The sequence below is a fragment of the Lepidochelys kempii genome, chromosome 26, assembly GCF_965140265.1.
Source record: "Lepidochelys kempii isolate rLepKem1 chromosome 26, rLepKem1.hap2, whole genome shotgun sequence".
Classification (NCBI taxonomy): Eukaryota; Metazoa; Chordata; order Testudines; family Cheloniidae; genus Lepidochelys; species Lepidochelys kempii.
The window spans coordinates 12,469,277-12,483,654 of NC_133281.1; the positions used below are offsets into that span (position 1 = coordinate 12,469,277).

Consider the following 14,378-nt stretch of genomic DNA (forward strand, 5'->3'; position numbering starts at 1 on the left):
TCAGATGAGTTGTGGAATTGAAGCCATGGTCACCAGTGGTCATTTAAGGAAAACAGTCATGTTTGTATTCTTATGACCGGGAAAACACTGAAGCATTGGAAGAAGTGGTTTTTTATGCCCAAATAAATCTGTTAACCTTTAAGGTGCCAACAGACTCCTCGTTGGTTTTGTGGATACAGACTAACACAGCTACCCCTCTGATACTTGGGAAAACACATCGACTGTCAATTCCACTGTGGCATAAAGCGGGCCACAAAGCCAGAGGAACTGGCCCACAGACCATTCCCCTTGGTTAGGGGGCTCCCCTGGGTGTCCTAGGATCAGCAGAGCCCTGTGCTATTCTCCCTTGCAGTCTGCCAGTGTAGGAGTGTGCCAGAAGGTGCCCAGAGACTACACTTGCTTTGGTTATTCTGGGTTGTGGCCATGTTTCACAGAGTGCTGTTGCAGGCAGCTGTATATGCAAGCTGCCCCAAGCATAAATCCCCCTCTACCTGCCCTCCCTGCTCCAAGATGCATAAAGTTTAGCTTAAAATCTGGCCCACTGTTAGTTCAAATGAAGCTTAGATAGTGATGGTGTCTGTGAGATGCAGATAAGATAGCCTGAGGTATTTTCATAAAGCTTTTAAATCTTAGAGTTGTTCTCCAGTAACCATAATGAAAGAAGCAGAACCTGTGGTAATTAAGTATCTAGCACCTTTCATCTGAGTTCTCAGAATGCTCTGCAAAAATCAATTAAGCCTCACAAACACCTGAAATCCCAGCTCAGCAGGGCAGTAAATCTGTCTAATCTCTACACCGGAGGTGTTTCTAATACGTCCACCAATACAGGTGCCACATATTCTTGCGTGTCTATGACCAGGAGGGTTTCTTGGTATTCCCACCCAGTCTGAGTATTCCATGCATCCTTTCAGAATCTGGCAACAGTGCTCAATATTCACTGTCAAAGACCTAACAGGCTTTTAAGAGAGGGTGCACCTGTTGCTGAAATTAATCTAACATAAAAGCTCCCACAAAGGAGCTACCCAGGCATTGGGTTCTATCCACTCTAGGCTTGGTACAGCACATGAGCAAATATTCCTCCCACTTTTCCCCGCCTCTGTCGTTCAGTGCATCCTGCACCCACCCAAGCGCTCCTGACTTCCTCATGCGCTCGGCCTCACCCCTTTCCATAAGCACTGTAACAGTCTCAGCTTTTCCCTCCCCCTCCTCCTGTTGATCCCCACCTTCCACTTCCCTTTTAGATGCTCTCGTATTTTCTACAGCAAAAGCCGGGAATAGCCGCTATATTGTAAACTGCTTATTATGGGACATGACTAGTAGTTTTTACAAGTGCCTCCCCGTGCTCCGCCTCAGCGCTCTCTGCGTCCTTAATCTCCGCCTCCGACTGTTCTTCTCTCTTCCCCGGGATACAAAAGCCAAAGCAACCCAATTTCTGTCACCGCAAGTGACCTGCCATCTCTCTTCAGCTTCACCAGGTGAGCACTGCAGGTCAGTTTGAACTGTTTTGATGTGCTCCTGGGAGGAGCTCCAGCTGCTCCCAGAGATGCTGTAACCCATTGATTTGATAAATTGATAAATAGCCGTATAGACGGTGAAGCATGGATTAGGCATGTAAAAATGTCAGAACCTTAGGTATGTACTTTACATGGCCAAGCAGTGCGTCCCACAGCTATACTGGTGTTTTTAGCAGTGTAGTGTCCCGCTGCCACCCTCCTGCAAGTCTTTCGTTGCCCCACGTAACCATGCAGTGGATGCAGCCTGCTTTTCATGGTAGTGGGTAGCGACGTGTACCCTCCATACCGCTTCCGTCATAAACAATGCCTACGTGAGATCATGTTGGGGTGAGGTTCAGGCAAGCGGGCTCCTGGGTTCCACTCTGTCTCTGCCACTGATGTGCTGAGTGACCTTGGAGAAGTCACCTAAACTCTTTGTGCTTCAGGTTACTGGTCTGTAAAATGTGGACAGTGTCTACCTTGTGGCAGTGCTGATGCTTAAGTAATGGGTGTAAAGTAATTAGAGACTCTTTGATGAAGAGATGGAGAAGTGGCATTAGGACCGGGGTGGGCAAACTACGGCCTGCGGGCCGGATCCGGCCCCTCAGGGCTTTGGAGCCAGCCTGCGGGATTGCCACCCCCGTGCCGACCCGGGAAGCGGCCAGCACCACGTCCCTGCGGCCCCTGAGGGAGTGGGGGACGGGGTGCTGGCCGCTGGGGGAGGAGGGCCAGAGTGCTCCGCGCGCTGCCCTTGCCTGTGGGTTCCACCCCCGAAGCTCCCATTGGCCGGGAACGGGGAACCGTGGCCAATGGGAACTTCGGGGGAGGTACCCACAGGCAAGGGCAGCGCGGAGCCCTCTGCCCCCCGCCCCCAGGGGCTGCAGGGACGAGGTGCTGGCCGCGGGGCCAGGGCCAGGGCAGGCAGGCAGGGAGCCTGCTCTGGCCCCAGTGCGCGCCGCTGACACCCCGGAGCTGCTCCAGGTAAGCGGCGCCAGGTCGGAGCCCACACCCCAACCCCTGCCCTGATCTCCCTGCTGCACCCGGCACCCCCAATCCCCTGTCCTGAGCCCCCTGCCACACCCCGCACCCCTCCTGCACCCCAACCCCCTGCCCTGAGTCCCCTCCGGCACTCCGCACCCCTCCCTGCACCACTGCCCTGAGCCCCCTCCTGCATTGTGCACCCCCTCCCGCACCCCAGCCCCCTTCCCTGCATCCCTTCGTGCACCCCACACCCCTCCTCTGCCCCAACCCCTTGCCCTGAGCCCCTTCCTGCACACCGCACCCCATCCCGCACCTGCACCCCAACCCCCTGCCTCAGCCCTACATTCATGGCCCTGCAAGCAATTTCCCCACCCCGATGTGGCCCTCGGGCCAAAAAGTTTGCCCACCCCTGCATTAGGAGAACTGGTTCAACTATTCATAACAAATGTCCGCAATGAATGTTGATAATCTTAATGCTTTGCGAGCAAACTTTGTTTTGTACAGATTCATGAAATAATTATTATGAATCAAACATTGATTTGAACAACTTTTAGCTTGTGGGCTGCTTGCAGACACTTCACAATTCCTGTTGAGTGACTGGTCATCTGGGTCACGTTCTCTATTGTCATTTTGGCTCCCTGAGTGCACAGCTGAATTTTAGTTTAGGAGAATGATGAGGAGCAAAATGCTCGAGTGTGAATTTCCTCATTTGCAAGTAACAATACAGGGGCCTCCAGCTCCAGTGGGATGGTGCAGGATGCATGCACGTGCCTCCTGAATGTCAGGAAGCAGGGCGTGCAGGACCAGGCTCTGGGCATCCTAACGAGTGCAGCTGGCCTGTAGCAGGCTGCCTAGCGTTAATAAGCTGTTAATAAGTTAATAAGCGTTAATAAGCTGCCTAGCCTGCTACACCGCCTGATTGGTTGGAAGAGTTGGCTGTGAAGCCCAGCAGCTGCAATTCCGCTGCTGTTCAAAACACTCGTCCGCAGCTGCAATAGCTTTGGTGTCCACTTGGTGCAGCCCAGCTCTTGCCTTGGCCCTGCTCCTATCTTGCCCCTGCCTTACCTCGCTCAAGGTAACTCAGTCCTGATGCTGCTCCGACGTTTTAGTTCAGATCGGACCCTCGGCTCTGAGACCTGGCCTCTGACTCCGGCTCTGGCCCCGTGGCGTCAGTTCCTGACTTCGGCTCTAGCATCTGCCTTCTGCTCTATCCACTAGGCCTGACTGCCCACATCCCAGTCACTGACCCTGAATACCAGCATGCTGTGGCAGCCCTCACAGAGCTTCCCTGAGTTGCTGTGATGTTGCAGCGATGGCCAGTGCATAAATGACACCATTTGGCCTGTCGCAAGCAAGTTTTCAGAATCTACTAATTAGGTATTAGCATGCTGGTGCCATACACATTTAATCAAAGCATCTTGCAAATTGGAAAATTGTACTTTAATGCCTCAGTTTTATTACTACTTGTAATCTTCCAGTATCCCCAATTATTAACTTAACTCTGTTAAGCAATCATTCCTTCCAGCCACCTGCGGTGCCCCTTGGTCCTTTATGGCCCCATGTTCACAACTGTCTAAAGCCAGCGGTCTCATTGTGCATAGTGGTAGGGGTTAACATTTGGAATTTAATCACGGCTTGCCTGTAAAACTATAGGCCATCATGTCATTACAGCAGTGTAATTGCAGTGTGGCAGGCCCTTTCATTCAGCTGTGTATTTAATAAGCAGGTTGGAGCGTTAATCTGACACCGAGAGGTATGGTGAAGCCTGGAAAACAGCACAGCAGGGTGTACATAATTTTTAGGGCCTGTTTGTACCTTGCCACTTGCAGACTGGCAATGTGCAATGTTTCATTTCATGCCAAGAGCTGGGTTTATTCATCCCGTAAAGAAAAATGACGGGATGTTTTGCTGAAAAATGGCAAACACTGAAAGGGGTTGGCTGGCTTGCTAATATGACAGATGTGGCTCTCAAATGGACTGTTAGAAAGGGAGGCAAAGCAAACAAATCATGACTTGCTGTTCTCTGTGCAGATTAAAAAGTAGCGTGGCAGGGTATTCTTAGCCAGCTTGGTTGCTGTTTTCTAAGAACAAAAGCCCCTGGATGTCTGTGTGCTAAGGCCTTGTATCAATGGGCCGTGGGGCTGCTACTCTCCCATAGTTCTAGAATTAGCTTCAGCAAAGACAGTGTTGAAAGAAATAGACAAACATGTTCAATCAAAGGGTTGGCTAGAGAAATGTGTTTATATTTTAAAATCCCACATCAACGTTCACTAACGAATTCAAGATTAGCATAAATATCAGCTATGAAGTCATGGACCCTAGGAAACTTTGTCTTCCTCTGGCATCTGTCAAAACAAAGGCTGGGATCTGAAAGTAGCATGAAATATGATTGGAAAGAAGCAAACAAAAAGTTGTGTGATTTCTTATGGGGCTAACAAAGGGAGGAACAAGAACTGATTTATTATTAAAGACTAAGGCTCAGATCCTCAAAGGTATTTAAGTTCCATTGACATCAAGATAGAAACCTAAATAACTTTCAGAATCTGGGTGCAATGATTTAGCTTTCTAGCTAGTTACTTACCTCATCTAAACACATCACAAACATTAGTGAAACACTGTTGTGAAGCATTTTATTATAACCCCAGTTTATAGATTGGAGAAAATGGGGCAGAGAGAGACAGAGAGAGTCCAAGATCACATAGGAAATCTGTGTCAGAACCAGTCCTTAATTGCACAATGATCCTTCATGCCTAACCTATCCCAATAGTGCCTAACGACAGGTGTGGTGCACAAGGTGTAAACCTCTCCAACTGCCCTATGATATTCAGAGGAGAAATGTTGTCTTGATTCCACCCATGATCCTTTCATGCCCAATGGCTTGAGGATGGGTAGCTGAGCTATGGGACCTCCAGCAGGTTTGCTTGACAAGGTTTTGTGCCCTAAAAGCCCCAGCCGCTCAGTTATAGTTCAGTCATGCTTAAATCGACCTATCTGAATTTTCTTGTAATTTGGTGTTTGCAGCTACAGGCGACTATGATGAGGGATACAAACCCCTTGCTGGCCAGGAAAGGGTTAATGAGCTGCTGTGGGCTCAATCACCCCTGCCCCAGGGCACCTGAAATAGGCGTCAAGCTTGGGGAGGGCCCAGCGCAGCTGGGTGCTGGCTGGTAGGGAAGGCAAACCTTCAGCTTGGTCTGAGTAAAGAGAGCAGCCTTCTAGAGCCTCCCTAAGGGAAGGTAGGCCTGATGTGGGGCGATTGTTGTGAGTCATAACCAGTGACTTGCTGCTGCTGAATGAGTCTGTGGCGGGGGTGCCCCATTAAAACTCTTTTTATCTTTTGCACCTGACCAGCGATGCTGTAATGGATTGTTGTGAGCCCACAAATGACCCTGTCATTTCAACGTCTCGCTGATTCGAAAGGGATGTGGTTGCTGTTGCACGCGGCTTTTGATGCATTATGAGATGAAAATATCGCTAGCCTTTGCAAGGGAAGAACAGCCAGAACTGGGCCCTGATCCTGCCTTCCTGGCACACCTCCAACACTGCAGAAGTTGCCCCCATTCCAGCCACTAATTGCTTTTCCTGCTGCGTCCCCCTGCCACCTAGCCAGCATGAAGTCATGCTTGTTCATCACACCCACTAGCTGCCAGGTAGGTCAATGCAAGTTACACATGTTTGCCACTTATGTGCACTGACCCCTGTCTTCTAAGTCACTTTCATCACCATTTGCATTTGGGTCCATAGTCTACACCTAAACCAGTTAACAGGGTTAATTTTAATCTACTGACCTGAGCACAGGTGTCAGGAGCCAAGATGCTCCAGAGTTCTTATCCTGGCTTTGAAAGATTCCTTTTGTGGCCTTGGGCAAGTGGCTTAGGCCAGAGTCTAAAAGTGGCCACTGATCTGAGGTCCCTCCATTTTTTGAGTGCCCATCTGGAGACTGCATTGGCCTGATTTTTCAGAAGCGGTGAGTGTCATGGTTACAAGGCTGGCTGCACCTCTGTCTTCTCTCTGAGTGCATGTCCTGAGTTATCAGGCCTTGGTCTTGTGCCCCTACTTCTCCAGTGATGGAATCATACAATTTTCCCTCTCTTAGACCAGGCCCAGGGCTGCAGCACCCTGTAAATCCAGGTCCATCTGGGTTCATCACCTGTGTTTCTTCCCTTCAGGAGAGTGTGAATACAGCAACCAAAGTATCATTTAATCATAACAGTAGGAACAAAAAATTTAGAGGAAAAGGATTTGAAAATAACCAACAGTCTAGACACAGCTCTGTCTTACCTAGAGCCCTGCCACCTGTGACAGTGGGCCAGGCAGGCCTAGCTTCTCCAGACACTGCAGCCGGTCCTGGCAAGCAGCCTGAACAGCTCCCCAACAACTGCCACCTCATTACAGAGAATCTTCAACTGTTTCTGATCCTCTTGGTTTGTTGGCTCCCTGCACTAGCCCCATGTGGCAAAAGAAATTCTGGAACCCAGAACTGGAATGCTCAGTTATTGAACATGGGCATTGTCTCTTAACAACCCTGAAGTGTTTACCAGGGAAGTGGCTCATCTCAAGCCATTCTTGTGCAATTTTTCCAGCAGCCCTGTTGATTTAACACAGTATAGTCAGGCGGTAAACATCCCACTAACTAGGTCACCACACAGCTTTCATAACTTGTATAGCTGCTCCACATCCATCATAATGAGCACCCACAGCTCCAATTAAAACCAGGCCGTGTATGTCACTAGTTAGGCACCTAAAATCAGCAGCCACTTTAGGAGACATTAGCCTCCCTGTCTCACATACTTTGTCTATAAAAGCAGTGCTCGCTTTATAGGGGTGATTTGAGAATCTGCAAAGTGCTTTGAAAACGAGAAGTGCTCAGTCACTGAGTCAGAGTCTAACAGTGAGCTAAACAGTAAGGGCTGGATTGAGTTTTCAGGCTCAGCCCTGAGTTTGGAGCAATGGGTAGATTTGCCTCCCCAGGAGGAGCACTAGGAACTCACCAGTGACCATTTCTATCCAGGCTCCCGTTTTCAGCGTGGGAAGAGACAGTATGTGGCATACCCCCTCTCTCACATCCAAACAGCTTTGTTAGCTGGCACGGGGGAAGAGGGGCAGAACCATGGCTTATAGATTCATAGATGGTTAGGGTTGGAAGGGACCTCAGGAGGTCATCTAGTCCAACCCCGTGCTTGAAGCAGGACCAATCCCCAATTTTTGCTCCAGATCCCTAAACAGCCCCCTCAAGGATTGAACTCACAACCCTGGGTTTAGCAGGCCAATGCTCAAACCACTGAGCTATCATCTTCTCCCCATCAGATTGCCTGCAAGAGGGCATGTTGGCTATGCAGCCCTTGACCCCAAATCCAGGTAGACCCTATGCTGATAGCCGCGGAGATCTTACTCACCTGAGTGGCTGCTTAGGACCAGAGTACAACGATGGATATTAGAAAGTTTCACTCAGGAGACGGGGGCCAGGGAAAGCCTCCATTCTTCAGTGCAATTGATGCAATAGCTCGGAAGAGTCAGCATCCTGAAACACACTAATTTTCTATTGCATATTATGGCCCCTGATTTCTGGTAATTGAGCAGCTATTTCTTTTCAATCAGATGGTATTGTAACACATGGAATATCAATGGAAAATGCACCCGTGCCATCTGGGATTTGTTCAATGGCATGAAATGGTTGTATCATCTGCATTTCACTGTCTGTCTATCTCCTTAAAATATGGTTTCCTTCATAAAGGAACATGGATGAGAGTGTTAGCAGCACCTCATTTGCTAAGGTTAAATGGAAGTCTCCATTATTTAGGCCCTATTGTGTCATTCTGAAAAATGGCTAATAGCTGATCAGCTACCTTCTGCATGAGGTTATGGTGTTTCAACCCCATCCAGTCCTGTAGCTAATTCAATGAGGAGGAAAAAAGGGGGGCAGGGAAAGGGTTGTGTATGTGAGAAATGCTCAGGGATTTAGTGGCATGTCCTAAAGCTTTGCCATCCGTCTGGAGCGCTAAACCTGACCCAGATATTTACAGTAACATACTCATCTCTAGTTGGTTGCAATGCAATCCTATATAAATCAATAAATGCATTTGACATTAAGATAGTCAGTGGCACAATAAACATGCCTGACAAACAAGTACATCACTGATGGTCACTAATGATAAGGGACCAACTCCAGGAGAGTGCAGAGGAAGCTTGAACTGCTGTTGTTCTTTGTGTGCGTGCGCGCATGATAAACAGGGGATGTGGTCTTAGGATGACGTATCAGGTGCTTCTCATGTGCTCTATATCCAATACAAATAATCTTTTCTTCGGCCTCACTCTACATACCCTTTGTTCATTCCCTTTATTATTAAGATAGCTGTGTTCAGAACATTTAGGTCATCATCACTATCCGGTAATGTGATTGTTGGCTAACTTTGCTTAATCACTTTAGCTTGATGATCATTAGAGGGATGCAAAGGTTTCAGTATAATCTATTAAGAAGGAAGCAATCAGGTTGTTAATGACTTGGAGGAGGAAGTGGAAAGCAAATTGGAGAACTCTGTTGAGGACACTAAGTTGGTTCTTCGTTTTCCTGCCCCCCGCCCCCCTTTCAGTAAAAACAAGAAGGGGTCATGAGGCGCTCCAGATGGACTTTAAGGGGGAAATTTTCAAAGGTGTAAAGGGTAGCTAAAATGCCCAAATCCCATTGAAAACCTGTCCTGGAAATGTTTTGGGGGACAGGGCAATGCAATGATGGAGGAAATTAACTAGAGTACCTGTAAAGTACTGTCCCCTGGGAAATATAGTCTATGAGTATATTGACTGCGATCCTACAAGTTCTCGTTGTCGATGAGCTTGCAGGACGCTCTGGGAATCAGTGTGGTTAGATTACTGATGTGCTAGTGGCTAAAAGAGCAAACAAGATGCCAGGGTGCCTTTTTGGTCCCATTTTTTAAAATAAGATTGTATTACACATTCATTTGAGTACAGGCACTAAAAGGATATTGTAATCTTAAAAAAAAGAAAAAAGAAAAGAAAAAAGAAAAAGACTTCGGTAAGATTGAAAAGGTCCAGAAAATGTCAAAGAAGATAGAGGTCTGAGCCGAATGTTGTATTATTACTGAAGTATTTAAGAAGGGTGAAGTAAGGATTGTTCGGTTCATCCTTTTTATGCTGTTCTTTAATATGAAAGCAATACCACTCTTTTCCGCACAGTGTGGTGTTATCCTACAGAATTCACAGCCCCATAAGGTCATTGGCTCAAAAGGCAAATGGATTCATTCTGCTTATACTGGTGGAATCGGATGCAAATCACAGAGTTATTCCAGTCAGTGAGATCAGACTCCAGACCTGAGACTATAGCTGGATTTAAAAGGGGGATGCAGGATCTTTTGACCGGTAGTAACATTTTAATGTAAGGTTTATCCAGTGTAGTGCTTGAGTCTAATGGCGAATGCTGCAGGGATCAAGAGGGACTCTCCTCCATCCATTTATAGCAGTGCATACCTAGGTAGGTACATGATAGGTGGGAGTTACCTCTCTCTGAAGATTCAGTTAATGGTCTGTGCAAGAGGTGAGGTACCAGATTTAAAGGACCAACAATCTGAATCAAGTCAGGGCAAGTCCTGTGTACTTTCAAGAGAACTGAGCTGCTGATGCAATGATACATTCTACTTGGAGTTCATAAAGGTTTTTGGCATAATCTTGTAAAGAAGAGTAAATTATAAGGTTAAAAAGTATTGGGTAGCACAGGAATAGAAGGCACCATCTTTCCTAATAATCTGGGGCTCAACCCTGCAAGATCCTGGGCACTTTTGCTCTGTTCCAGGACAGCAGGCTTAACTTTCAGTAAATGAGTTGGGGCTCACTTGGGCAGAAAGTTGAGCCTGTAATTAACTGCCTCACCGCACTAGGGCCGATGCAGTTAGCACCTTGCAAGACTGAGATCCTCATTAGCTAGCTAAGGACAGAAGTTAATAGTAAGCCTCTGGGTGGTGGTGGTGTAGCAGTGTTGGGCCCAGGAGATGAGAGGGACAAGGCGGGTGAGGTAATACATTTAATTAGGCCAACTTCTGTTGGTGAGAGAGCCAAGCTTTCAAACTACACAGAGCTCTTCTCCAGACTAGCTGAGAGAGGAAGACGCTGGCAAGTGGTGGGACACGCCAGGGTCTGGTGTCTGTGTCTTGCCTTCCATCTAGTGGCTGAGAAAGACTATTGCAAAGATCTCTGCGAAGGTCATGCAGTGACACTTTACTGCAAGTTGGATGAATCGTTGAAGATCTTCTCTCTAATTATTGAACCTCAGACTTCTCAGTTTGATATATTTGTACATAAATGACTTAGACATTAAGTTTGCAAATAATGATGCAAGGGGCAGATCAGCAAATAATGCAGTAGAAACTAATAAGATTTAGCAGTGGTGCCTCCTCAGGGCAGTCACTCGGAGCCTTGCCTTTTCCCTTTTTGAGTCAACCACCAAATGATCTTCAGTGACTGACGTAAATTGGCCCTAAGCCTGCACCTTTACATAGCTGTGCTATCTACCAGCATCCTAGACAGTCACAGTATGTGAGAGTGAGCGTGTCCTCGAGACTCCTCGTACCTGTGGACTATTTTGAAGGAGGGCATATATCAACCAACAATATTGATGGCACCTGCTATCCATTGACAAGTGGATTGTAGATCACAACAAGTTAATTTGTGGAATGCGTGTTCCAGTGAGGCTTTTCTAGCCATGGAGTCCTGGCTCAGCACTTTGAATTGGCAGGGCAGTAAATCTACAAAAGGAAACTTACTGCCTCATGAAGACACATATACAACATAAAAATAAACCTTCTAACACACTGAACCATTTAATCCACTTCACGCTCATTTAAAATGTCCAGCATCATATAGGAGATAGGATTTACAGTAGTCATTTTAAAAACAGGCTTGTGTTTGTTTTAATCTGGAAAAGCAGGTAAGAGGAAGGTGGGCTGTATAGACTGGGTGGTTGAGAATTGAACAGACATCAATATTTCCTTTAAATACCTGAACCAAGACAAAAATCAAAAGCAGTTTATGGGGATGAGAATGTATCTGTGACTTTTTTTTTTTTTTTTTTTTTTGCATACTGCATCTTTAAATGTCTAGACACCTGCCTTCTGCTAGGGGCATTTGCCATGTTGTGTTCACTTCAGATATGATACACAGGAAATATGCACTGTACTGTCTCTTGGAGACTTCTCTTCTTTCATGCTTTGTTCTTTTCCCTTTAAACTAAAAGTCTCCAAATGTATGATTAGTGTCACAATACTCATGGACGTGAGCAAACACCATGGCCTGATACACACAATAAAGCAAGTAAAGGCAAATATCTTTTATGAAACTCTTGGCACTATCAGTAAGTTACAGTGATGAGTATATGACTACAGGGTCAGAGATTCAGTTCAGTTTGGAGCGTATCCAAAAATGTAGATCCAAACCCATCTTTGGCCTGGAAATCTGACTGAAGAGCTCATGAGAACAGATTTCCTTATGATGCTCTCATACCATGTTGGGCTTTGCTTTGGATGGAAATAAATGTTCTCTATCCCAAGGTATTTCAGTACATTCACTCCTCCTGCCAGCTGAAAGTAGGGAGTATTGAAGAGGATGAAGAGTTAACAAATGCAGACAAAACTAACCAAACTTTTTGAAATTGTTGAGAGAGACTTGGGTTTGATCATAGCTTGGGCCAGAGGTTGGAGTGCTAAAACCCTTCCAGATTTCACAAGCTAAAATTGAATTGTGTTGGGTGAATATTCTGATGGGAGACCTCCAAGGAACACCCAAGGAGGTAAGGGAGGTGGTGATGAGGACTTGCTGGGTGGCTTTGTCCCTCTGAGTCATCATTAAATCATTAAATTAAATCATTTAAATCTTCAAGTGTGTAAAAGCTTGTTATGAAGAGGACGGATGTCCACCAAGGGTAGGATGAGAAGCAATTGGCTTAGTTTGCAGCTTAAGAGATTTAGGTTGGATGTTAAGAAAAACTTTGAACTATAAGGACAGTTAAGCTCTGGAACAGGTTCCCTAGGGAGGTTGTGGAATCACTATCCTTGGAGGTTTATAAGAACAGGTTAGACAAAAAAACTGGTCAAGGATAGTCTAGATATGTGCATCAGAGTGGGGAGATGGAATAGATGACCTCTTGAGGTCCCTTCCAGCCCTATATTTCTATGATTCTATGTGCTGTTGGAGAAACTCTCCTTCCTGATGAGATGGCTAAGCCAAGATCCTGACCACTTGTAGCTCTTAAACATCCCATGGTTTTTGAGTCCAGTTGGGTAACCATGATGTCTTGAGCAATTTCCAAGTTAAGTAATTACATTCTGCTTCCTTTATTTTCCAACTGCCTTTTCATACAGCAACTTTCATACTTGGATACAGCAAGTCTTGTACATTTGTCATGACATTTACCAGCCAAAGCACTAAATCAGCTCACCCATCCTTTACCAAGATCATTATGAAAAACATTTTACATGCCAGGACTGCCCCCCCCACACCTCCAAAAAAATCAAACACGGAGTGAATGAGGAAGGTGAACTTTGCAAGCCACGGATATGTGATTTTTTCTCCTTCCCATTCTAAACTGTTGTGTGGTATTACTGTCTGTTGTTAGACAGCTGCTAAAGTGACGGCAGTCATTTCACCCACCCGGAGATCTGGTTATAGTCTTGGTTCTGCCACTGGCCTGCTGGGTGACTTGGGCATGTCCCCTCTCAGTGCCTCAGTTTCTCTGTCTGTAAAATGGAGATAATCATACTGACCTCCTTAGTACAGTACTTTGAAATCTACAGATAAAAAGTGCTAGATAAGTGCTAGGTATTTACCTCACAGGAGTGGTGAAAGGCTGAATGACCTTTATAAAGCCCCATGAGGCCATGGATGAATGGCACTATGGAAGTACAAATGACCTATTACCTATCCAAGCCAGTTTTCCCATCCCTCTGAGCTCTGGATTTCTGACACTTCTTACACACTTAACTGAAAAAGTTAATCTCAGCTGGTGGGGCTCTTCCTTTTCTTTCAGTGATGGCTCAGACTGAAGAAGGTATCATGAGTCGAGTGTCTTGAATCCAGGTCCACAGGGTTACTGAGCGTCTTTATGCTCCAGCCCTGGCAACCTCCTGGCATCATCTAGAACCAGGCCTCCTTGAAGCTCAGATAGAAGGCACCACCCCCATGCCCCAAACTGGAACACCAGAGCTCCTGTTGGGCCCACTCCCCGTATTTAAGCCAGACAGAGGAACAGGATGTCGTCCATACAGCTTAGCTCCTCCCTGCTTTAGATTGTTCACCAGCCCTATCTGCCCCTGTCTCGTGGTCTTGACCTCCTGGTTTTCTGACTCGGCCTGATTCCTGGTATCTGGCTTGTGGTTCCTAACTGCAGCTCCTGACCTCCTGGTTCTGAACCCAGCTGGCATGGGGACCTAGCCTCCTGCCCTGTACTAGCCACTAGGCCAGGCTGCCTACTTCCTGGCCCTGACAGCATGTTGTTAACATTCCCTGCCTTTCCAAACTGAGCGAGTTTGAAGTGCAGACTAAAGCGCTTTCCATTTACATTCCTGCCCACTGTGGTTTTCCTGGCCGGTTAGCCTGTGTACCTAGTGCTTTATCCATGTTCAGCACCTTCAAGCCACTTCTAATAAAGTCAGTCAATCACATTCCTCAGGCCTGATGCACCGTGTGCAAAACTGGGCCTAGCTTTATTGAATTCCATGGACTTACGCTGATTTACATCAGCTGCAGATCTGGCCCCTCATCTGTTCTTGGAAATCTTGTTGCTTTGGGACAAACGTCCATCTTTTTCTTCAGTAAAGATTAAACTGGCATAGCAGAAAGTAACAACACTGCCATGCCAGCTGGGATGACTTGGTTCTGCTGCAGGTTGGCAATAATGTTGTT

At 46.6% G+C, this 14,378-nt stretch overlaps 1 protein-coding gene across 2 annotated transcripts in view; it reads left to right on the forward strand.

The window, feature by feature from the left end:
• LOC140903633 (tetraspanin-15-like) overlaps positions 1-14,378 on the forward strand; it is a 295,953-nt gene that overhangs the window by 39,555 nt on the left and 242,020 nt on the right. Inside the window, exon 1 of one of the 2 annotated variants that reach the window (XM_073325201.1) lies at positions 6,052-6,124. The exons of the other annotated variant lie outside the window; for it this stretch is intronic. Coding sequence (XP_073181302.1) covers positions 6,086-6,124 — 39 coding nt within the window. The 5' untranslated portion in view covers positions 6,052-6,085. Of the gene's footprint in view, positions 1-6,051; positions 6,125-14,378 lie in introns of those variants that run through there. 2 annotated transcript variants of the gene reach the window in all.